This window comes from Drosophila rhopaloa, unplaced genomic scaffold, assembly GCF_018152115.1.
Source record: "Drosophila rhopaloa isolate 14029-0021.01 unplaced genomic scaffold, ASM1815211v1 contig_2, whole genome shotgun sequence".
Taxonomy (NCBI): domain Eukaryota; kingdom Metazoa; phylum Arthropoda; class Insecta; order Diptera; family Drosophilidae; genus Drosophila; species Drosophila rhopaloa.
In genome coordinates this window covers 23348932-23374674 of record NW_025335083.1, presented here as the reverse complement: position 1 = coordinate 23374674, position 25743 = coordinate 23348932, and the positions used below count along the sequence as shown (strand labels likewise).

At 37.9% G+C, this 25743-nt stretch overlaps 2 protein-coding genes across 3 annotated transcripts in view; one reads left to right on the top strand and one right to left on the bottom strand.

Annotated features, from left to right (window-relative positions):
- Positions 1 to 25035, bottom strand: part of LOC108037935 — a 30354-nt gene extending 5319 nt beyond the window's left edge. For both annotated transcript variants that reach the window (XM_044459476.1, XM_044459477.1), the window contains exons 1-10: positions 24315 to 25035; positions 20340 to 20462; positions 18611 to 18774; positions 8763 to 9210; positions 6287 to 6689; positions 5539 to 5969; positions 5326 to 5470; positions 5100 to 5251; positions 4394 to 4710; positions 3267 to 3551 (exon numbers count right to left, since the gene is read on the bottom strand). In XM_044459476.1, the coding sequence (XP_044315411.1) occupies positions 3267 to 3551; positions 4394 to 4710; positions 5100 to 5251; positions 5326 to 5470; positions 5539 to 5969; positions 6287 to 6689; positions 8763 to 9210; positions 18611 to 18774; positions 20340 to 20462; positions 24315 to 24462 (2616 nt within the window). In that variant the 5' untranslated portion in view covers positions 24463 to 25035. The remainder of the gene's footprint in view (positions 1 to 3266; positions 3552 to 4393; positions 4711 to 5099; positions 5252 to 5325; positions 5471 to 5538; positions 5970 to 6286; positions 6690 to 8762; positions 9211 to 18610; positions 18775 to 20339; positions 20463 to 24314) is intronic.
- Positions 12422 to 13779, top strand: LOC108037936 (membrane steroid-binding protein 1). Its single transcript, XM_017114610.2, has one exon. It carries the CDS (start codon positions 12519 to 12521, stop codon positions 13449 to 13451), a length of 933 nt encoding a protein of 310 aa, XP_016970099.2. The 5' UTR covers positions 12422 to 12518; the 3' UTR covers positions 13452 to 13779.
- Positions 25036 to 25743: the final 708 nt, after the last annotated feature.

Here is a 25743-nt window from a genome sequence, read left to right as displayed (position 1 = left end):
GGTCTCTCTGGTTTTGGCAAATTTATTTTGCACAAAGCGAAGTTTTGGTTCTGGTTCGGGATTCTGCCGCCGGACTGGCCTGCAATTTGCAAGCTACGGGTGTCACACAGAAAGAAAAAGGGTATGCTAAATGATAAATCTCCGTGTTATTTAACTCCACTCATGACGCCAACTTTTGCTGTTCATATGCCAAATAAAAATTAAGATTTTCAATGCTGATTAATAGATCTCGATGAACTTTATCTATAATATGATCGTTGCATTTTCAGTTAATATTGTTATTATTCTTTTTAAAATACTCTTTAGATGTATTACAAATTTAAATTATGAAAATATTATTGTTATTATATTATATATTATTATTTTATTATATTATATTATTTTTATGAGTGTCCTAACTATAAACTCCTCGCTGAGGCTTCTCCTTTTTAAAAAATACTGTAGTGAACTCTTGGTCTTCTAGGGCTTGGTTCTGTTTTGTTTTATTTCATAGCTCGGTGATGTGTGGAGGCAGAACTGTCAGTTTGGACTGTTTCGCATCGGAATGTTTTTGCAAAAAGCGAAAGAGCAATTGCCAGAGGAAAACTTTGTCTTGTTCATAAATTCATTAATTTGTTGGGTTTTTCTGCCTCTCATTTCTTTGGCTGCAGCAAGCGTTTGATTTATTGAATTATGGTTGCCTAGTTGCCATAAAAGCCTCGCCCCAAAGCATTGAAAATTAATTACGAAATTAACTTTGACAAGCGGCTTTGAGAGTGCAGCTGAATGGGGTTGAGAAGGGTGGTGGGGGGATAATCAATTGCCGGACATATATCATGGGAAAGTTTTTAATTAAAGGAAAGGTCGGACGAAACTGGTTGCTCGATTGCAATTGCAGCTTGGAGCTGCCAGTAACCAATGCAATAAATTATTAACAATTTTTAAAGAGCTTGCCAATAGGTATCTTAATGTATTTCTAACGAAATGTGTAAAGATATTTTGCAAGATGAGTTGGAACAATTTTTATACCCTTGCAGAGGGTATTATAATTTTGGTCAAAAGTGTGCAACGCAGTGAAGGAGACATCTCCGACCCTATAAAGTATATATATTCTTGATCAGGATCACCTCCTGAGTTGATATAGCCATGTCCGTCTGTCCGTCTGTCCGTCTGTCCGTCTGTCTGTTTCTACGCAAACTAGTCTCTCAGTTTTAAAGCTATCGGATTGAAACTTTGCACACACCCTTCTTTCCTTTGCACGCAGTATATAAGTCGGAACGGCCGGGATCGGCCGACTATATCCTATAGCTGCCATATAACTGATTGATCGGAAATGCCATAACTTTGGTGTTTCTAAAGTTAGAAAGTTGGGATTTTCTATGGGTTTTATATTTGGCCAATCAATCCGACCTACCAAATTTCATAAGGATCGGCCGACTATATCCTATAGCTGCCATATAACTGATTGATCGGAAATGCCATAACTTTGGTGTTTGTAAAGTTAGAAAATTGGGATTTTCTATGGATTTTATTTTTGGCCAATCAATCCGACCTACCAAATTTCATAAGGATCGGCCGACTATATCCTATAGCTGCCATATAACTGATTGATCGGAAATGCCATAACTTTGGTGTTTGTAAAGTTAGGAATTTGGGATTTTCTATGGATTTTATTTTTGGCCAATCAATCCGACCTACCAAATTTCATAAGGATCGGCCGACTATATCCTATAGCTGCCATATAACTGATTGATCGGAAATGCCATAACTTTGGTGTTTGTAAAGTTAGAAAATTGGGATTTTCTATGGATTTTATTTTTGGCCAATCAATCCGACTTACCAAATTTCATAAGGATCGGACGACTATATCCTATAGCTGCCATATAACTGATTGATCGGAAATGCCATAACTTTGGTGTTTGTAAAGTTAGGAAGTTGGGATTTTCTATGGATTTTATTTTTGGCCAATCAATCCGACCTACCAAATTTCATAAGGATCGGCCGACTATATCCTATAGCTGCCATATAACTGAACGATTGGAAATGCCATAACTTTGTTGTTGTTAAAGTTAGGAAGTTCGGATTTTTTATGAGTATTAAGAATGCATCATATGAATAATTTTGGAGAATATAATTTACAGAGTATTCTGCAAGGGTATATCAACTTCGGCTCCGCCCGAAGTTAGCTTTCCTTTCTTGTTAAATATTATTTAGCTCATGAGTTCTTGGGAACATTTTTAAGTGCTTAAAACAGAGTGACTTAAAATAACTTACATAATCTGTTACGATTAATTTAAGCAAATAGAGATTTTTGTTAAGAACAAGACTCTATAAAAACCATCTTAAATTGCATTTACATTTTTTCCACTTCTAATTGAATTTAAAAGCTTATTGTTTCATAATCGACCAAAAATGATGCTTCCAATGCGATTTTCCCCATTAAGCCCCGAGCTATTCCCGGGTTTTTGAAAGTCTCTCTCTCTTTGGAACTTAAATTGGCAAAAATGGTGGCCAGCGGCAAATATGCTTGCCAGGAAAACAAAAACCAATAAACCCGGCTCGAATTCGAGCTGCACGGTTGCAGGAATAGAGGAGCAGCAGAGAAACCAGAGAGAAATCGAATCCACTAGAGCGGCATCAAAAGAAACGACCGCTCGACAGAGGCAACCAAATGCCAAACACACAAAACAACCGCCTCTTTAGCCCCATCTCTCTCTTCTAACCAGGGTACACTCAGAAAAAATAAAAAAAAAACATTTAATTACCCTTTAATAGTTTAGTTAGCCTAAATACAGTTTTAAAACACTGCATTGCATAGATATGACATGATCAATGTTGATTATACCAATCAAATTTAACTTTAGACTTTTGAAATGTTAAAAAAATTCATTTATATTTTTTAGTATCAGATTTAGAATGGCAGTTTTATTCTTCATGTATCTTTTTAAGATTTTTTCTTAATGTGGCTGCCCATTTTTCTGAGTGGATGTGGAAAGAATCGAAGCAGATGCGGATGCAGTTGGCTCGTGCTTCCTGTTGTCAAGGCAAAAACCAGAGACAGGATACAGCCGGGCACAAAGGACACGCGGCAGCATGCTAAAAAGTTATTGTGGCAGCAGATGTTGGGCATTTAAAACCCAAACATACGACCGCGGAGAGAGCAGCTTAGGTTCCCATGAAAAAAAAAAAAACAGAAATCAAAACAATTGACAGCAATCAGGGAGACACACATACGCACACACACACACACTCATTCGGGAAAGGTCCTTAAACAGATATTTACTCACCTCCAGGACCACGCCCTCAAGGGCTGGCTGTGAAATATTCTTCAGATTGCTGTGATTCAATTTCGGGGCACTGTCGGCCCGATTGCGGCCCAATGATTGATTCGACGTCTTGTTATCGGCCTTGCTCAGCATCGAATTGTTCGAGGACTTGTGATTAATCTCCAGCGCCGAGCGCAGGATATCCACTTTGGAGGCACTCCCGATGTTGCTGTGCCGGGGAACCCCCCTCAAGGACTCCACGTTGTAGCTGCTGCGACGCACCGACAGATGGTCATGGATATCGGCCTGCAGGCAGGAATAAAATTCAATTTAAAAGCGGCCTTTTCTTGGATCATTAACAAAATAATATCAAGATAGCACTCTGACAGATGGACTTTGGATTTTGGGCTACGAAAAAACAAAACAGTTCAAAGTAATCAGGTTAATATACTCAATAATACAAATTGTAGACATATCCAAAATATGAAAATTATGTTAAGTTGCTACCTCGTTATAATCGTTAATAAATTTCCAATCGATTGGCATTCACAGCTTAAAAAAATGTATTTTAGACCGATTTCGGCAAAAAGTTATGGAAAAATGCAAAAATCCGGAAGATCCGAAAAGCCAACTTTTATTTCGGTTTTTTCAAAACCGTGGGAAATAATGGCCAAATGATGGAATGTAATACCTCGTTAAATTCGTTGTAAAATTTCCAATCGTTTGGCATTCACAGCTAAAATATTTCATTTTAGGCCGATTTCTGCAGAAATTCATGATGATTACTCCTTATCAAAATGGCGCAAATTGGAAAAAAAAATTTTTTTTAAATTAACCTGAATTCGATTGTTTAGGTCCTTGGCTGCGCACAACAGTTATTATTTTGGCTGTGCGTGGTATTTAGGCTAAGTTAGAACAAGAAAACGCTTAAAAAAAAGGTGTTTATAGCCAAAATCCGAAAGAAACCAACTCGAGTTTGTTTTTTCACAAAACCCTAGTAAATGGGGTAATCAAGAATAGGGTCTTCTTCAGTGGGTTTCAACAGTCCATTTATAGAGCCTTAACTTAAACTTTAAATTAACTTGTTAATTATATATCATTTTGTTAACTGGTCGCAAACAAAGGATTCTTGATTATGCCAAACTCACCCGCGATCCCCTGGGCAGCGATGACAAACTGCCAATCTGATTGTATTTAATCATCAAACTCAGCCGCTCCAAGGACATCGAAGTGCCCTGCTCCTTTGTGGCCGGTTCCGTGAGCTTCTCCGTTTCTCCGGCCTCCACGGCCTCCACCTCCTCCTCGGACTCCTCCGTCGTGTGATCGAATTTGCGCAGCCAAATCAGATGGAGCAGCCCATAGGCAATGCCGCCCACCACGGCCAGCAGACCCATGTACCGGAAGGCATCCCGAGTGCCAAACTGGCCAATGAGGAGTCCTCCAGTAAAACTACCACTGCCGCGCCCTTAAATTGAAGACACACCAAATGTGATTACATACACGTAAGTGGCTCATTAGGAAGGTGCACTGAGAAAAAATGTTTAACGGGAATTCGATATCCTTATTTATCTATTTCACTTAACAAAGTGTTAGCGTAAGTTTTTCAAATTCTTTTACTTAATTATGATGGTGCTTTAGATTATAAAATAATTATAGATTTCAATCTCATAAAATATTTTATTTACTTTGAAAATATAATATATGTATTGTTATAGATCGATTTCATTGGTTTCCTTAAGAATCAAATACTTATAAATTTTAAAAATATCACAAAAATATATTTGATGTGCAAAGAAAACTATTTTCAAGATAAAACTATTTGATATTTTCTCTTACTGTAAGAAGACTACTTACCCAAACTGAAATGGGCCATGCCCAGGACACCAATCAAAGTGGCCAGCAGACTTTTCGGGGCCAGAATCGAGCAGTAGGTCGCCGCTGCCACCCACATAAGATGGCAGGATAACGACTCCATGGCCTCGAACGGAAAACACCACCAGGCATTCCTTAATCGAAGGAGAAGGGAATTCAATTTGCAATTGCATTAGGCCGACATGTGACCAGCATTATTCGCACTCACTCGATGAAGGAGTAGCCCACCAGACGACCGGCATGCGAGAAGAACGCGATGATAATCAGATTAACGTGCCCAAAGATCCGTGTGATTTTCTCCGCTCCGTAGAGAAATGGAATACTACTCACTGTGCCCACGGTGATGGTGATTCCTACTCATAGCAAAATACACCTGCATAAATACAAATTCTTTCGAAGATCCAAATGAATCGAAACTCACCCAGAAGATAGTTCGGGGCACCAAGTTCCTTGAGGTACAGGAACAGGAAACTCTCGATGAAGCCCCAGAAATTACCGAGCACAAACAGGAAACAAATGAAGGCAATAACATGCGGCATTTTTAGCAGATTCCAAAGATCTCGGAACACATTATCCGCCGGCAGTTTCTCGCCAAGAGGCATCATCAGCACCGACATTGTGGATATCACCAGCAGAACATCGTACGTATAGAAGGCTGCCGAGTAATCCGTATAGCCCAATCCCCTCGAGGAGTAATCAATCATAATGCCCGTTATCGGAGAGAATATGGCCATGCCAATGCTGGAGAACAAACGCTCGCGTCCAAAATCGCCGCCATACTTCTCAATCATTGTCAGGGCAATCGGATCCATGATGGTTACTCCGGCGGACAGCATTGTGGTGGCCAAAAATCTGTGAAAAAAGGGGAAAATCTAAGCGAGGGCACAGATAATGATGTCGAAATAATGCCGAAAAATAATGAGGTACACTGGCTATGAATAATGAAAAATGAATAAAGTTGAATCGTGACAACTGGAATCATTTAAAAAATAATCAAAAGTATTCTGTTATCTAACAGACTATAATCTATAATCGTAGAAAAAAAAATATTTTATTTTCAGTTTCTAGTAAGAATGTATTATTCCTCTTTTTTAAGTATTTCGTATTCCAAACTTATTAGAACTCAACTTTTATCGGAAATTTATTTTTGGGTAAGCTGAAAAACTCACCTCAGCAAGAAGTACACCCAGAAAATGATCTCATCGGTTTCTTTATAGTCCGGAGGACATATTTCGGGAGCATTCATCGTGAAAGTACAACGCTGCATCATGCAGTCAACAGCTTTGGATCCCAAAATGGACATATTCGTGCGACGAACCAAGCCGCCACACCTCAAGTCCAGATCGTCCATATCGGTGAGATTGATATTACCCCTGACCAAAACGTCCTTACCAAATCTCTGAAGGATGTCGGTAACCGTCTCGTTGGCATCCTGTTCGATCTCCATGCCCAGTTGCTCGGTGGGATCGGCGAGATCGGGATGCATCTGCAGCATAAAGTAGGTGGCATCGTCATTATCAGAGTGCACCCAACTGGTCCAAGGCGCCTTATTCTGACTGCTGCTATCCGTCACTGAAAGAAAAATAAATACATTAATGTTTATAGTACATAGAAATGTTGTACACTGAAGATAGGTGCTTGCCCAACATTATGTATCTCAAGATATTTCTATAAATCAAAGCGACCTAGATAAAATATTTTTTTTTTGCCTTTTGTGATTCTTTAAAAATTTCTTTCTTGTTTTGGCTGTTTTTATTAATTAACAAGAATCTCAAAAAAAAGTTTATTTGTTTTCCAGCCTTTTAATAAATTAAAAGCGTCCCTAATTTAATTTCTTATCTCCTTTTTAGGTATTATTCAGTAATTGAAGTGACTTACCAAACAAATTTCCCTTACAAAACTAAAATTGCAAGTCTTTTCCCTCTTTTTACATTTTCTCCGCTGTGTTTGAGTGAGATTTTCTCATAATCAGACAGACAGTGGCTGGAAAATTGCTTTTTCACTTTTCCTGCAGTTTTCTGCACCCCGAGAAGAGCGCAGTCGGATTCTGATTCCAAGTTGTGTCCTGTTCTCTCCCGTTGTTCCCTGATGTCCTGTGCTGACCATGCATGACCAATTTCCAATTGTGCCAAGTGTCAACTGTACAGTCGAGTGTAATGCCATCATGTTTAGTTAGTTATGCACTTTTGTCTGCTGCTGTAGTGCCCCTTTTTCGGGGACTGCCCACATTCTGATTTCTGGCCAGGACATTAGCAAAGTTTCTGACTTTTCTGAGTTTTGTGTAGGTGAAATGCGGCACGGGGGAGTTTTGGCCAACATTTAATGTTCATGTGGCTTGTTAGCAGGCCATGATTTAGGACTCCCACTTTTGGGAATAGGGCAATGCCTGTTCTCTTATACGATTTTGGGGAGCCAAGGTGAGGGATAAAATCATATCGATATTGATTGTTTATAGTTATATATTTCCAAACTTTGCAACTCAAATCTCAAACCAAACGTTTCAATAAAAATTATCGGTACTCTAAAGTATTCTACTAAACAGTTTAGTAATATAAATAAAATTTTCTTTCTTTAAAAATGAAATTATGCAAAATTGAATAAAAATCACATTCTCTTATCTATAAAAATACCCATCGCACAATCTCTTTCTTTCCAAAACTAAACTGTTTACCTAAGATATTATCCCAAGTGAAAGCACTCTCTTTTCCATCTCCATTGGAAATATTTTCTTATTTCTTCCCTGCGTATTTTCGCCGCCCACTTTTAATAATGTGAAATAAAAACGCCTTTTTGTGAAGTTTTTCCCAGGGAATTGGAAAAAAGTTTCCCCGTAAACTTTGGCTCCACACAAAACGTCAGGCTTTAATGACAACCACCAGCCATCGCACTAGCACGCACTCAGACAGGTAGAATTATACTTATTTTTTGTAGTTTCATAGAGAGTCGACTCGGTCTTTGGCTTTTATGGAGCAAGTTGTTCTCGGTTTCTGCTCCTGTTCCCGGTTGGCAGTTCACAAAAGATGGAAAAACAAACTAATAAAAGTAAAACACACACGGACAGGGACAGGAACACGGACACGGACAAGGATACGGACACGGATGCGGATACGGACATCGACACGGACACGGACGTCAATAAATGACAGGGGAAGAAGAAGGGAGGAGAGCATTGCTAGTCGACAACAAGTAAACTGACTGGTAGAACAAAGGAGCGACTATATAGAAGAAAATTGCAAACGTACACTGAGAAATTACATTGAATTGGCCAAAAAAAACAATTCCTAACATTATTTTTAAAAGTTGAAAAAGGTGTCGGTATAAGTTAGAACTATTTAAATGAACTGAGTTTGTTAATGTATTAATTTATATGAAATACATTTTTTTAACTTTTATTACAATATCATTAATTTAAAGAGTAGTTATTTAAATTGTTTTTGCTATGCGTTGTTGGGCCTTTGTTTTATGTTTTTTTAAGCTTGGTTCTTATTAATAAGAACTTCCTTTGAAAAAATCCCCAAATAAAAATTCTGATTAGACCATAGTTTTTTTTTGAAGTGTATATCAAACTGGCCATGATAACAACGCTGTGGTCAGTCGGTGGTTGGGCAGGGGGCAGTTGGGCAGGGGGTTCGTCACGTCACTTACGATTCAATCCCTGCATGGACATGGCCGACAGTTCGGCTGACGAGGACTGGCCCTGGTCCGGAGCCACCTCCTTCAGCTGGGACATTGGCGGGAACATGGTCGATGACATATTAAGTACTTCTTGGTATCTGCTCCTCGTTTGCGTTGCGAATAATGCTGGCAATGATGACGCCGGCGAAGTGGTGGTCGATGTGGTCGGGGCTGGCGAGGATACCGAGGGGTCCATTGTGGTCGTGGTCGTGGTCGACCTTGTTGTGGTTGCTGTTAGCTGGGATCTCTGGGTGGTGCTGGTGGTGGCTGCTTGGCGCACATCATATGCCGGGGTATTCGTGTAAAGCTGAGGATTAACTTGCTCCTGCATCAAACAATAGTCAACGCACTGATGCACGGCCAATTCCAGCTCCGGCTCCTCCGGACATTCTCGACTCGGACACGGAGACCACCAGACCTGCGGTGAAAAATACGGGGGGGGAAACACAAAAGAATGTATTGGGAATTAGAAATGGGAAAAGGATTTGTGCAAGCAGAAGGAAGGCTAAACGATGTTCAGCAAAAGCTTCAAATATCCCAAAACATTTGCACGGATTCTTTACATCGATTGGTTTGAGCTAACAGTAAGCTGGGTTCACTGGACTCGCTCAAAAATGGGATTATTGTAAGCGATGCAATATATGAAAAGAAACTTTGGCAAGGGTTAATACTTCTGTTATTTTGAAAAACATTATTCTTCTATATTTTATATCCCCAATGAAGTTCTAAAAGATTCGAAAATGGCAATAAAGTAAGGTAAATAAACATGTTTAATCAAGTAATGTATGTAATATTTGGAATCTGATTAGATTTCACATGGTAGGGTGGGTATAGAACGAGGCCAATCTTCGATAGGCGCACTGTTTTGTCCGATTTTAGCTATTGAGCTGGCTATCTGTTGCTGGCGTTTCTTTGTCTACTACTATTAGTTTTGTATAACATCTTGATCTCTCTTAACATAAACCAACCTCACTCTCCCTGAGCAAGCTGGTCGAAAATGTAGACAGAGCGTGTTAGGAGGGACAACGTTGGATGAGTGTACTCGTTACAAGCTATAGATTCCCCGATTCATTTACCGCATCCAGTCGTTACACGCTATACAAAATATTCAATTTCAAGCAGTTCGAATTTTCCATCTAAGTATATTTTTGTCGTATTACATATAATAAACACACCAATAACTAGAAAACAAATGAAATGACGATTACTTATCTTGTTTTCAAGATATATTATCAAAAAGTTACTCAAAAATTGTGTATTTCTTAGGACCCCAAAAGCCCGAAGGTTTCTGATACAGTCGTTTTACAGAATAATACTTTTTATTATTGTTCGTGTAGCTTATAAATAAATAAAACTTTTCCAAAATACTGATATTCTTTTTATACATTTTTTATACCGCTTTTAACATTTTTTTTGTTGTCTAATCTGTCGTCGTATGGTTTTAAAGAATTATACATGGTGGACATAGTAATATTCTTGCTCTTATACGTGGTTAAATATACATATATAAAACTACAAAAAGTGCAAAGAAATTAAAAAGTAGAATTATTGCTTAGAGTTTGGTCCACTATTGTGGAATTGGCCCTACGAAGAGTAAAGTTCCATCGAACACATTTTTTTATTCCCTTGATACCCAACTATTATGGGCCTAATGTGTTTAATGGGTGCCAAGGGACTTGGTCGACATCAGTGATTGTTTTTTATGTTTTTAGTTTTTCAAAGCTACATATGTTCTATTCCGAAAACTCAGCTGCGAACTCCGTTGGATATAAAAGGGAGCAATCTGCAATCTAGGGGCAGTCGAAATTGAGCTATGATCGTGCTTAGGTTGATTGGTAGAGTTCCTATTCGAATTCTCGTGAAATTTACGCGGGCGAATTTCCAATATTACCGGTTTATCACGTATCAAAAGGAAATCTGAATTCTTTATAATCTATTCACTATTTCTTGAGTTTCAAATCGCGAGTGAATTGCTTTACCCAAGCTTAAAACAGGACTGCCACCACGATCAATAAAATCATACCACGCTTTATAACTCATCCAGTTAACTTTCCGTTTCTGTTTCTATTTGTACAGAACGTGTGCTATCGATGATATGCATGTCCCTAACGATCGCAGTGTATCTTTACATACCAACGTTTCGAAATGTGACCGGAAAGTGCATTATCAGCAACCAATTGTGCCTGCTCTTCTCTTATCTGATATCTATTCTTACTAATTTCGATCTAACTTATGATTTTGTTGGTAATTTATTAAAAAAATGCGTATTGCAAAGATTCTTAAAACTGTTGATGATATACGATGTTAATATTCATTTATCCTCCTCAGTCGTTAACATCGTCGCCTTGTATGCTTACTTTCTCTGGTTCTCTGTAATAAGCTACCATTTGTGGAAAGTGTTCAAGTGTTCCCTCGGTCGCTATGAAAATCCTAATGAGTTCCTGGTCTACAGCGTCTTTGTCTGGGTCACTTCTGCTATTATGGCCGTAGGGACTCCCATGATAGTAATCGTTTTAGGCTGCAGTTTTGGTGATTTTTAAATGAGATTCAGTCGAAATTTCATAACTTGATGGCATTAAATTTTGTTTTTTAAATTTTGCATTTGAAAGCCTAAAAAAAAAAAAGAATATCTTTGGCATTAATTAAACGAAATCTATTTACTAAAATTAAGTCCCGTGGAAACATTACTCATAGAAAACAAAAAAACTAAACACCTCAGTTTTGCTCGAGTTTGGGATGTTCGAGTTATGAAAGATTGAAAATTTCTTTATGATACTACTGTATTTATCCGTCCAATTTCTTCTATTCACAGGTACTCTATGTATACTTGTTGGTTGCTCTTTGCTGGTTGCAGTCATTTTTAATGTGATTATGTTTACCCTCACTGCTGTTAACATAAAGAAAGTAAAAACAGAACTGAATACTTTTAAGGAACAGGAGGAGTCGATGACGATCTGTCTAAATTTTGACACTGAGACGTAAGATATTTTAACTGTGCAAAGTTGTAACAAATTACGATACCCATTCCGTTGTTTATTTCAGGTTTCTTCAGTTTACGCGGATCTCTGTCATGATGGGCTTGAATTGGATCCTGATAATAATTTGTTTAATTGCCAACGTGTTTTTGTCTCCACGAATGGATGTTGTTGTGCATCTGATCAATTGGAATGGTGTTATTGTGTTTGTTGTGCTTGTCCTCAAGCGCAGCACCCTGAAGATGCTGATGGATAGGCAAGTCCTCAATTATTATGATAGTTCTTCGATTAACTTTGTTACTGTCATTTCAGCTATCGACAAAGACAAAGGGATCGTCTGGTCCGTGCTCTGAGGCAACTCCCAGTTTAAATAGGCCAAAATTCGTAAAATACAGAACTAAACATTGAAAAAAAAATTGTGTAATTCTTTCTTTATATGCCTTTTGTGTATTATAATCTCTATTTTCGATCAGGACTGTAGTTCGTGATAATATAGTTCTCGCAGAAAGAGCTGAGTTACTCATCAAAATATATAAAACTACGGTTTGCTGAGTTTTTTATAAAAATATATTTATTTTAAAGAATGTCAAAAGAGTTTTGAATTTAAGTCTTCTTCACCATCCCCAGTAGGCCGCAAGTATTCCATCAGAGCGTTCTCTGTTCACTTTGCTCAGTTCCCAGTTGTCAGGTTATAGGTAGGTCATACTATCGCAAGCAGAGTAGCCAAAAGGATAATAAAGGAGAATCAACAATGTCCTCTTTGCTGCCCAAGTCCTGGAGCATTCAGTTTCGCGAACTGGTCAGCTCGCCCTTCGCCATCATAGCGCTGACGTGCGTCCTGGGATATGTGGCCTACATGAAGACCCGGCGTCAACATGGCACCTACGACGATGAGGACTACGAGAACGAGGGACACCGCAAGCTGCCGGCTCCGTTGACGGGTCTCCATCTCACCCGAAAGCAGTTGGCCAAGTACAATTCGAAAAGGCCCGATAAAACATATTTGGTGGCCCTTTTCACCGTGATCTATGACGTTTCGAGTGCCCCCCATGACTTTGGACCCGGTGGTAAATACGCCAAGCTTTCGGGCACCGAAGTGACAGGTTTCATTAAAAAACAATCTGTTGTCGAATCGCGGGACTACGAATCCTATTTGAGCGAGTGGAAAATAATGCTGGAGGACTTTTTCTATCCAGCTGGAAAGCTAATCGATGGGGAAAAACTTTCCGAGGCAAATGAGTTGATACTGAACAAAAAGAAAATGGATGCAATACCGGAAGAAAAGGAGAAGGAGGAAAAGGAGGAGGAATCGTTTCAAGAACAAGAAACAGAACCAGAACCAAAACCAGAACAAGAACAAGAAACTGAACCTAATCGTGAAACTGAAACTGAAACATATCCAGAAGCAGAGCTCCTCATTCCGGAGTTTTCCAAACTGGATTTGAGTCCACCAGATGAGGGCATTAATTCCGACTGCGATTCCCTTCGCACGGCCTATGATTTTCCGCCGGGACAGGACGATCGCCTGGAAGATGTGAATGATGACAACGACGAGGAGGAGTTCTGTGAAGCTGGACAGGGGGATAATGATGGCGATGTCTGCGAATATGTGGCACCTACTGATGAAGACTCCAACCAGAGCAATTGGAACGATGGAGATGTGACCATGGTGCCCAATTTATAAATAATGCCTCCACCTTCACGCATCGCCCTTTGAAATCCAGCCAAAAGTGCCACTTAACCCATCATAAGCCCCCATATATGGGCGTAAGCCCTTAGCCATAATAACACCGACATAAATAAATATCTCTCGGATTTTATGTGTATCTGCATTTGCAGCACTTACACCGAGAGAAACATAACATCATCAGCCGTAATTAAGGCTGTTATTACATTTGCAATTTGAAAGCATTGTCAAAATTATATATTGTTCAAGATTCAATGGGATGCACGTGGATTTGTAATATATTAATATGAAATATATGAGTTAATGTGTCAAAAAATTGTATGTCTTGTGCTTTCCTCTAACACTAATAATTTCCGTTCTGTTTTATTTTTCGCTGTGCATTGCCTGCGGTTATGTGCTCGTGTTTCTGCATATATCCGTTACCAATTTTAATGCGAATTCAATAAGGCTCTGCCAAGGGTTGAAAGGGGCTGATTGGGCGGGAGTATCGAGCGCTGGCCTGCAATAATAAAATGGTAATTTCCGTTCACTGCCGTCGTCGGCGGTCGATGCCAAATAAATTTATGCCAAACGGCAAACCGAACTCGGCTCTATAATGGCATAAAATAGTAAACCGCAAGCAACAGGACATGGCCAGTGTAACAGGACACGGTATATGGTACATTCTCCAGCTCAAAGGATGTCGAAGTCCGGCGAACGTGCGGAATGAACGCAAATGTAGCAGTAAGATGCGTTTGCATGCTCTTATGGCAGCATAATGCCCTTTAAATCGGTATATACGGCTGGAAGTTGAGATCATTTCCACTAGAGTTTTCTTCGGTTTTCCTTTATTAATGGAAGTTATCACATCTTCAAATAATTTTTTAGTTGGTTGGGATTTTTCTTTGATTGCATATAACATATATTTGTTATCTGTTACACTGGTATATTGATTTAAATTTAAATATATCCCACCTCTACAAGATTTGTTTCTAGATAAATAGGTATTCACACTAAAATGGTTTAGGATATTATTTTAAAAAATTGTAATATATATTTTATATTTTATATTTATATACCATTTAAAATTCTTGTAAGCAGAAGGTGAATAAAGTAACCCAAACCTTCACCTTTTGTAGGGTATTTATCTAGGGTATTTACTAGTCGCCTAGACTTTTCCGCTACTTCCCCTGTTTGCTGCAGCTATTTTAATGGTGTTATTGTATTTTATGGGCACATCATAAATACAAATTCAATATACGCCCGTGCCAAGTGGCGAACACTGGGTGGGATTGGCCGCCAATGGATGCGTGTGTGCGTATCCCTCGGATACGTGCGTGAAGTGGGTTGAGAGCTGGGGCGTCTTTTGGCCAAGGGCCAAGGACCCAGGACCCAGAACCCAGTACTCAGTACCCAGGAACCAGGATCTCCCCCAAAATAGCAGTTCCATTGCGTTTCATTACGACTAACGGCAATGGCTCGAGCACAAGAAAGATTTTAATGTGTGTGCGGGTGTGCAGTCGTGTTGGTGTTTTAGTGCGGCTTAAGTGCTGGCAAAACGACACTAAGATAAATGTACGTGATACACAGCCACGGACACGAAACACTCACACTAGCACTCGGAAAAATCCACAAGAAATGTCCCTAAATAAATAGTAAGAAAATATATTTTCCTTACTTAATACTACAAAATACTTAATAATAAAAGGAAAACTATTAAATTCTTCATTTTTACTCCACTATAAATAATTTGTTTTTCCTTAAACCTTAAATTAATTGTTTTTAAAGAGTTCGTTAAAACTGTTTCTCCTCCACGTTCTTTACTTAAAATAAATTACTTTGAGCAGGGAAAAGCAAACTTTTACATTTTCAGTTGCTTATTAAATTACTGAAAACCTGGTGCAGTTGAGGGAATTATTTTGTTTTACCATAACAAGATTTTCTGCTAGTGCTTGTAAACCTGATGTGCACTCGGCTTAAGTGGATTTTTTGGCACCGACTAGAAGATTCTGGTGGGGCCCCTGCTCTGGAAAATCTTGTAGTTGCTTCTGGTGAGCTGTTTCTAATGCGTTCCATTCGCTTGCTAGCTGTCTGGCTGCGTTGCTGCTTCTGTCATTTTCTATTTTCCATTTTCCATTTGAATTTGTTTAGCCCCAGCCCCGCTCTCAATCGTAAGGGCCCTTTGGCTCCGTTTTACCATAATATCCCAGCCATGCAGATGTCTGCCCCGCTCCCCCGCCTACTTGTTGTCCATAATTCGATTTATGTAAAACCCTTGTAGTAGTTCTGTAGTCCTGCGACTGCTGCAATTTGCTGCCACTGCTCGAGAGCTGCTTGTGTCCAAATGCAATTGCCAAAAGGTGTGAGACTGTCAGCCAGCTCTCTGCCGACTTCATAAAGAAATGCAATCTCGAGAGGATTGAACGGAGCTGAACTCTGGTCGAACACCTCGGGGAAAAGCTGCTGCCGTCTGCCCCGAAATCCCTTTCTGCCATCCATAAAGCATGTACTCAAATTTGTTATGCCACATCTGACCGGCTTAAAGGACCCCCAGGACCCGACACGCAATAACATCCAACCCGGAGCCAGAGTCGTTTGCATTGATATGATCATAAGCATAAAGCGTCCACATATATATATCGATATCAATAAAAAGGAAACGCTGAGGGAAATCACAGAAATTCTGGTACAACAAATTTCCCCCCAAACACCGCCGTCCCTCTCAGATGGTATGACATTTATTTGCTTTATTTCGATGATTTTACATGACGCAAATTTATGCACAAATGCAGATAGAACCAGGACCAAAATCGAACCGAGGACAGCAAAATGAAAAAAAAATCGAAAAAAGGAAGCATGATTTTCACTGCTGCACTCGCGCAGGGTGACAGAAAAATACGTGCACTCGAAAAATACATTTATCTAGATTCGGCCAAAAACTAGACTATATTGAATTTATTATTTCAAGTAACAACACCCTAACCATATATTATCTTACACAACAAATGTTTATGTCTGAATTTTATTAATTTTCTTATGAGTTAAACAATCTGATTTTATATTTACTTGTTGTTTCTTTATCAAAAATATATATTTATAAAAAACGTATTTTAATTTATGGTTTTATATTAAACCAATTTGTTTTCAAAACGATTTAATTTGTATTATTTTTATATTTTCTTTTAGGCTTAATCCACAATTTATCGATATAAGTTCTTATTTGTTCACCTAAAATCATTCCAAAATAAAGATTAAAGTGTCTTTAAAAAAAATAACGAATTCGCTTAATTCAAAAATATTTCGTTTCAAAAAGTACTTGTTAGTTAATATCGTCGATTTAAACGTGAGTTTTGTGCGCTTTTGTCGAGTGTCTAGTCACTTGAATACAGGAATAACTGCCAAGTGTGGTACTCCACGCGTATACGTAATATTTGCTCTGTTCTATCTGTGTGGGCTCCGTCGCATTGCGTATCCGCCGCGTGCGCGTTTGTGTGTGCGGCAGCATGTGGCATGCTGCTGGGCGCTCAGAAGCCGGCAGGAAGTTGCCAAGCGGAACGGAGCATCTACATGTTCTTTCACCGAATCGAGCAACGTGCCACGCATTAGATACTCAGAGTTTCACACACAAACACACGGCACGTTGGTGTGGGTGCCATTTTGTACGTGCAAAAATTGTGTTGGTGTAGGTGTGTGTTGCATGTGGCAACATTATGTTGCCGCTGCCTCAAATAAATGCCGGCTTTTATGTAGTTCTCTCCCGCCACTTCCCTTGCTCCTTGGTATTCTCTCCGAAATAGAGACATGCCGTGACTGAAGTGAAACCATTGTGGAAAGTGGAAAGAGGGCTTTGAAAGCAGTTTCGAATGGCCACGAGGATGGCGAAGATTTTTGGCAACTCGCACGCAACAATTGCCATTGAAAATTACTGCTTAAAATGTTGCACAATTTAAGGTCGATTTAAGGTTTGATTTAACCCCAATAAATATATATGATTACAATAACTGTAGTACAAAATTTTAAATTTGTTCTGAATACAATTCCTTTTTCTTACTTTTTACTACACTTCATAATTTTGTTCTTCTATTTTATTTTGAAAAGTCTGAATTAAATGGAAAAGTTAGCTGTTATGTTGATACCTAAGATATACAAAATTAAATGGGGATGTTTAAAAAAATTAAATCTTGAAATGTGTATTAAAGAAATGCATCTGACATTCGAATTGAAAAGATAGTGTTCCATACTTTTTTACCTTACATAAATTTGTAAAAGCCCTAATCTTTGCTGTGTCTCACCCAAAATTCATATTTTTATTCTTATCAAAAAAATAAATCAACCCATTTATTAAAGTTCAAATAAGGATATTCAATGTTCCCCCGTAATTTATTAACACCTTTCTATAAAAGACAAATTCTGATCAACAAAAACGAAAGTGAAACTTAATATTTCTATGACGATAATTTTAATGGCAGGTTGAAACTTGAAGCGTTTTAAGCATAAACCCCGACGCACCTCCTAATTTCGAACTATTCAGACACCCCCACTTCGCTCACAATGTAGTTAAAGTCATCAAGAATGTGAGAAAGGGGGGTAAAACTGGCGGAGGTTGGGGAGAATGCTGGGTAACCATGAAATAAGCGCATTAGAACTGTTCAAGAGCAACAGCTGTTTCCCATGAGCAGGAGAACAATGCATTCGGGAACCATGCCCGCAAGGGAAAACTCAGAGGAGCGAGGTTGGAAAACCGCAGCCACATTATTTTTAGCTCTTAACTAAACAAGCGTCTAAACATATTTGCCCACGCACCTCAACCACAGCACCCAAAGAAGATTACAGCCTTTTCCAAACATTAAACCTGATTGAATCGAAGTCAGTGGGCTTTAGTCGATTGAAGGAAGGAATTTTCATCGCTCTAGAGTGTGCACAGCAATAAAATTTAAATATTCTCAATATAATTTCTAGGAAGGTGATATTTGTTTATTTATTTAATAATTATCAGCAAACTTTAAATAACAATAAAAAAAACAATGTTAAATGTATGTTAAGGACTGAACACATTTTTAATTGTTTTTTGAACTAAATATTAAATTAAAATCGACCCTTCCAAGTGTTATTATTAGATTAATTTTAAAATTAATTTAAGGATATATCTTTTCTTGTTCAGTGTGTGGCAAACTCACCTCAATATCGCCGCTGTCTGGATGTCTCAATACGAACGCCGATGGCACCACGCCCGGAATCTCCTGCTGCGGTATAAAGAGCAGCGAGTGATGGAAAATCGCATTCAGGAGCAGACTCATCACAACGACCGGTTTGTATTTGCCAAATTTGTCAACGAGGAAACCTGCAGATGGGGAAACGAGGGAAAAAGGATGATTTTGTGGAAAATGTAAGCAAAATGGCAGCAAGATGTTTGAAACGGCATCGTTGGGTGTGGAAATCGTAGAATGTGCAACTGCAACGCTCCTCAAAGTAAGTTGTCTACAATTCGGCTGGGGGCTTTGATTGGTTGCTGAGAGCTTAAATTCAGTTTAAGCTGGATTTGCCACACCAACGAGAAAAAGCTGAAAATTACTTCAAGAGTTTTTCTTTAATTTTTGAAGGGCTTGGTGGACTACAAAAGAAAAACAAATGGCTTTCTACTAATAAGCTTATTATACTGTTTTGCCTTTAAATAGTTTAAGTCCTTAGAAAATTAAATTTTTACTGCTGTAATGGATATTTTATTAAACTTCTTTCGTAACTATGACACCACTCTTAAATAATTACTATTTCAATTTTAGTTTTATATCTCTGGAGCTCTTTTTTATCAACGTTCTTTATTTCGCTATTATATCTTCAACTCGTTTTACTTTTATTGCTGCACCACTTGAAGCTTTCGAAGCCATTAAATGGGACTATCAAGCATTATTATATCGCAAGTTGGATGATCGAAATTTTGATGTCGCAACTTTACGAGAGCGTTTTCACTTAGCTCACATTTTATATTTTTTCCAAGCTTTTATGTCCGACAATTTGACCAGCTTTATGCACTTTTCTCTGCCCCCTCGGCTCTTTGTTTCAACGTGCATCTGCCTGAACATTTATCTGCAGCGAGTGTTCACATAAAATGTTTAAAAACCTTCGCTGTCGCCAACATTCCATACCGCAAATGCATTTTAAAAATGCAAAAGCAAATAATAAGAATGCATAAAAAACAGTGCACAAAAGGAAGAGAATGCAACCACACGATGGGGGCACTTCACATGCAGACAGTCAAAGGAGAACAACAAGAACTTTGTTTAATTGTCATTTAAACTGCAAGTGAATTAAATTATTCGCACTCGTCCGGAAAAGTGGCCTGGTCTAAAAAAAATGTTATGCATTGAAAAAGCTTCCAGAGAGGTTGAATAAAAAACCAATCAAATGGGTGCAGTTTGGTGAATAAATATATATTTACGATACGACGAGCAGTTTTTAAATCTTTGTATTTTTGGTACCAATTTTATTACTACAAGTAAAAAATATTGATTTGATTAATTTTTAAACAAAGTATTTTATGCAAAGATTTTATTGGGTTCATTCAAATTAATATAAACAATTGAACAACATTCAATTAACTAATGGTTTTTGAAAAAAGTTATGCTATTTTTAAAATTGTATCGATTTCTATGTTGTTTTTAGTATGTAACGTTTTAAAAAAGCCGTATTTAATTCAAATATATTTTTTAATTATCCAATTACGACATGCATTTGCAATTCGTGACTTTCTCAAAGAATAACATACGCCTCTTGGAAATTTTTGCATGGCTTAATTTTCGGTTTTTGCTCTCGTTATAATGCACGGGTAAACACGGAAAAACTTTAAATTAAAATCGACACACAGCGCTAATTAGATGCATTAAAACAATTAACCGTGCTTCTACTCACCTGTTATGGGCGGGCTAAGAAAAGTGGTGAAGGGCAGGGCCAGGTAGATAATTGCAATCTCCTCCACCGTGAGGCCAATCGACTGCATGTGAATCGTCAGGTAGGGCAAAAGGGACGAGGTTGCTGCAAGGAAAAAGGAGTACAGATTATTGTGCGAATTATTGAGAATCGAGAAAGAGAACTTAATTACGAGCAGGAAATGTGAAAGAAGGGAAATTGCTCAAGCGAAATGATGGAATTTCGTTGAGGTCAATAAAGCCAGTCGAGGGTAATTAAAAATGGTGAATGAATGAGCGAAAAAAGGATTAGTTTAGCCAGCAAATGTAAGGCTTCACTAAATCATCCCTTTTCTTATTTACTTTTACATTTTAGTAATGTCATATTTAATATTTCGTGGCATAACTTTCCATTTTTTCACTACCGCTCAATTTAACTACATTGTCATTACTATTATGTAATTGATTGACATGGAGCAAACACAAGGGAGTAATTAAATCAGCAAGTGAAATTAATTAAAACCAAAACACCTGAACATCAAACAAAAGCAATTACAACTTATACCAGTTTAATGAATTTTAATGGAGGTGGAATCTCACATTTTGTTGGAACACATTTTGTTGTAAAACTAAAACCTAAATATCTTTTAGACTTTATGGACTAATGGCCATGCAAAAGCCTTTGACATTCTTTTAAAGTTTTCCGTTGTCTTGCAGTTTTATATTTTGAGTATTGGTCAATTGGAAATTTCGTAAGAAACTTAAAAAAATAGGCAAACAAAAAAGAGACTAAAAAGAAATGAATTGTAATTGAGCTGTAGATTATTAAGGGCAATTTTATTTTAGCCTACTACCCACTACCTTCCTTCGAAAATAGCCTACAAAAAAGGGTCGAAAATTAAATATGCACTTCAATAATTTATGAGCATTAACGCATCCAGCACGCATCACGTGTCTGCAGTCAAAAAAGGAGAAAAGCGGAGGAAAATTAATGGCAACAAATTGGGCGAAACAGGGAAGCAGTCACATCCCCAATTTTCCCCTGCTACCAATTCAATCCACAGCCTTGACCAATTTAAATGCAAACACGTCAAGGATCCCGGGCACGTAGACTTGTGCGGCTGTGTGTGTGTGGGTGGAAAAGTGCGTGTCCAGAATGAAATTCGTTTGTTAAAGTGCAGTTAACACTCGGCCTCGGCAAATGGCGGCTTGAATTCGTTTTTACAGCTCCTGCATCGCCTCAGATAATTAACAATAATACGCCGTGTGTGTGTCTGTTTGTATTTGCTCAATGCAATAACAATTAATTGCTCGTATTGCCGCTGCCGTTTCTTCCCTTTCGTCCATCGGAAACGGAAACGCAAGCATGTCAGGGTTGTTTGGCTTGGCGGCCATTCATGTTCGCTCGAGTTTTTTCACACAGAACGAAAAACGTAAGCGACACAAAAGGAAAACAAATTAAAAACTAAGTTTCATAAATGTATAGAGCCAATGGATAGTAAAATTGGTTGGAAAAAATATGAAATTTTTGTTACGTTCTGGAAAAGGATTTCCTTTCCCTTAACACAACAGCCTTTTCTCTATTTATGGACAAATTATAATACCTCATATGTATATTAGTAAAAAGCTTTTATTTTTCCAAGTTATCTTTAACTAATCAGTCAATTTTGGCTTCTTCATTTAAGCAATTCTGCGTTTTTTCCAATTCCAGAGTATAATTTTATTTAAAATCATATTCCAAAGATATATTAATTTAAAATCGGCTTCAATTTTGTCGGTGCAGATGGCTGTGTAAAGTTTCGCCTCAGTTCCGTTCGGTTGGGATCTGTTCCTGCCACGCTGTCATTCGTAATTAATGTCCCTTTGCACATTTATACTCCCCTTTCTTCCCCGTCCCTCTTTAATAATTATTATTCCGTTTTTCGCTTGTCGCACATACTTTCAACTATGCACAACGTTTTGGTAACACGTTCAGGCCATCTATGCAATTTGCAACTATATTGCACTTTATTTGTGAATATTTGAGGGGACAGATGAAAGACACTCACAACTGACACCGACAAATGAAAAATGTGCTGCCAGAAATATTAATTGCAACTCATTTTGAACATGTTTTTATTTCAGAGTTTCGTTGCGTGCATAGTGAATTGACATTTAGGGCAACAGTTTCACTGGGTAATTTAATTTCGGGTTTCAAAGTTGATTGATGTGAAACTGGTAAAGCTTTAACCCTTAAATTAGATAAAGTTATTGAGATTCAAATTTTTGTTGTATTATAAAAAGTAAATTTACTTTAAATCTCTCGAAAAAAGAAATTTAATAAATTAACCACAATAAATTCGGAATATAAAAAGAGAAAGAAGACAGAACCACATTTCAAATTGATTATAACGAAATACATAATGAACAAATAATAAAACATTTAATTTAATGCAAAAGGATTCTTCTGCAAACAAAAGACATTTTTCAGTAATTTATTACAGTTTATTATGCGCATTCATATGCATAAATGAATTTCCAACAGTTTTTTTTCAGGTAATTTTTCAGTTCAGAAAGCATACCTATTTTTCTAAAAACATATAAACAATTTAATTATTTAAGCTTAAAAAATTTAGGAATACCAAATTTAAATAAAGATTTAAATTGGAAAAAATCTTAATTTTATATGACACCAAGTTTGCATTTAAAAATCGACATTTATGGAGTTAATTACAATATTTTCTATCGATAAGAGACGTTTTTAACCTAATTGAACCACAAAGAGCAAAGCAAAAACAATATTTCAATTTGAAAATTGACGAGAACGGCTCTTAAAGAATTAAATTTTTAAATCATGCAGCACATCAGAGAAAAGTGCGATTCCTTTGTCTAGCCAATTAATGGTATTAAATTACACTCTATACGGGAATAAATGTGCTGAGCCAATTAAATTATTTTGTGAACTTTGCGCTGCCCAAAAACCGAGACGAAAATAAAAGAAATGCCGAAAAAGAATCCTCGGCTCAACTTTAGCTAAATAAAAAACGCATTAATACTCATTTTAGTGACAATTTGAGTTTGATGGCAAAAGACAAAGGGGGTGGATGGGTAGCGAAATGTTTTTGCCATTGACCGCCAGCAAAAACATTCAGAAAATGGCGCACGGTCAGAAAATCGGAGGCAGCTACATACATATACATACTAGTCCAAGGCAAATCAAAGTAAACCTTTCTCAAGCTTAAATCACATAAGCTAGATTTATTTACAAAAGACGCACACACAGGCACACATTATGAATGCCTAATTGCCACACGCTGGGAAAATCTGCTCAATGTGCATCAGACTCTAACTGAATTTATACAAATGTGTTACATATTTTCCCCAGCCTAATTGATAACTTCCGACCAGCCCAGTCCCCTACATTCCGGAGAAGGGGATTCGGAGAGTGTGATAATGAATTCAGATTCACTGCCAGAGAATAAGTCGGTCCCCCGGACTTTGCTCAACATTTTTCCAGCTGCTGCATCGCCTTTGTATATAATAGGGTATCTACATTTGTGTTGGTTTTTCTGCGAGATGGATAAAGCTTATATACTCTCATTTTGGAATCTTTAGGTTTAAGGTCTTTGGGGTTTTGGTAGGCAATCGGTTTATTTAACCTAAAGAAAAGATTTCCTAATATTTAAGATTGAACACTAAACTTGAACTAAACAGAATTGGCTTGGTTTAAATAAACACCAATGTTCAATTAATGCTAGGGAAATTTTGTCTAAAAAGTTGCCCTTTTTAAACCAAATAATTATCTCTCAATTCAGCTAATATATTTTTACAGCTGAAAAAAACCCCCTCAGACAACGTGTCGTATGCATGATATCAATTAAAGGCAAGGCAAAAACCAAGTGTAGGAACGGATTTCTATTTCGTTGGCAGTGGTGTGGAAAAACATTGATGAGAGTGATTTCTAATTAGTTTTTAATTACATATTTTACACATTACTCACCGCCATACATCACGAACAGGGTTATTTTCAGCATTATCAAGTTGGGATTGATGCCTCGCCGCTGGCAGAATTCTCCGAATCGCGTCAGTTCCACCTTTTCCGTTATCGCCGGATCCGTGGCCATTTCCTCGCTGACCATTTTCCCCATTTTCCCGACTAACACTTGGCCAATCGCATGCACTCGTCGACAGTTTTGAAGTTCGTTTCAATGAAAAGCGGCCAGCGGGGAGGGGAAAATTGCCACCGATCTAAGTTTCTCGGTCACACACAGATTCACACACAGACTAACACATTGCGAGGCACTCAAAATTAAATCCCTAGTGTATTTTGCTTTTTATGATTTCTCTCGCTGACTTTTTCTTGTGATTTTGATTAAATTCAATTGAAATTTGTGATCATCAAGGCAGACCCATCCAGTTGTTGTTGCTATATATATATAGATATATATTACACACTAAATTTCACAGCACAATTTGGTTGAGTTTGGTTTTTCAAGACTTCTAATCTCTCTTGATCTTTGTTATTTTCAATTAGCTTTTCCGTTTTCCTCACACTTTTCAAGGTTTCCACTTTTGCTCCACTTTGGGAATTTCCTTTCAATTTGTTATTCCAAAAATTCACAGCGCGTTTTTGGTCGCTTTCATGTGCTTTACTTTTTTGTTTTGTTTGCCGCTTGAACTTTTCCAGACGCCGTTCGCTTTGCTACTGAACTGCAGGGAAATGAAAATCTCTTATCAACCTCTCAGCTAAATCTCCAGATCCCCAGATATCCCCCAGATCTCTGAGCACACTGATGATCATAATGATGATGCTGATTCTAACTTAAATTGGTCCGCCTCTCAGTGTGTTGGTGCCAGATCTTGAGCTCTTCTTGTTGGTGTTTTGTTGATGCGACAAGATCGCCGGGAGATAATGTCTCCCGTATTTCTTGAATGGAGATAAAAAGCCAACGAAACCTGAGCGACGGCTGACGTGCGACAATGTCGCGATCTCCGCAAGAGTGACTGACAGTCCGGAGAACGAGGAGGTCGGGTATTTGTCTAGAATCTAGCGAAAAGCCCACTTGGTAGGCCAAGGTTCACCTCCCGGAGGGGTTGGGGTCCTCAGATACACCCCCTGAGATAGGAACTCAGTGGGGATTAAAGACGATGCAGACACACAGAGGGCAACAGAAAAAACAGTAAAAAATAACAATTATTTTTGATCTTCTAATCAATCTGGGCACTACACTATATAGTAAGCTGTAATCTTAATTATTTTAACTTACTAAAATCAATTTTTAATATACCCCATGCAATAAACGATCAACGAAGAAAGATCTGAAAATTAAAAATTATTCCGCTGTGTAAAAACCAATGAAGAGTTGTACCATTTTTGCCGATAAAAGTTGTTATCAAGTGAAATATATATAAATCTATATATATATAAA

Bases quoted from the DNA above. Each gene is read 5' to 3' on its own strand.
- LOC108037936 (XM_017114610.2), top strand. From the start codon at position 12,519: ATGTCCTCTTTGCTGCCCAAGTCCTGGAGCATTCAGTTTCGCGAACTG.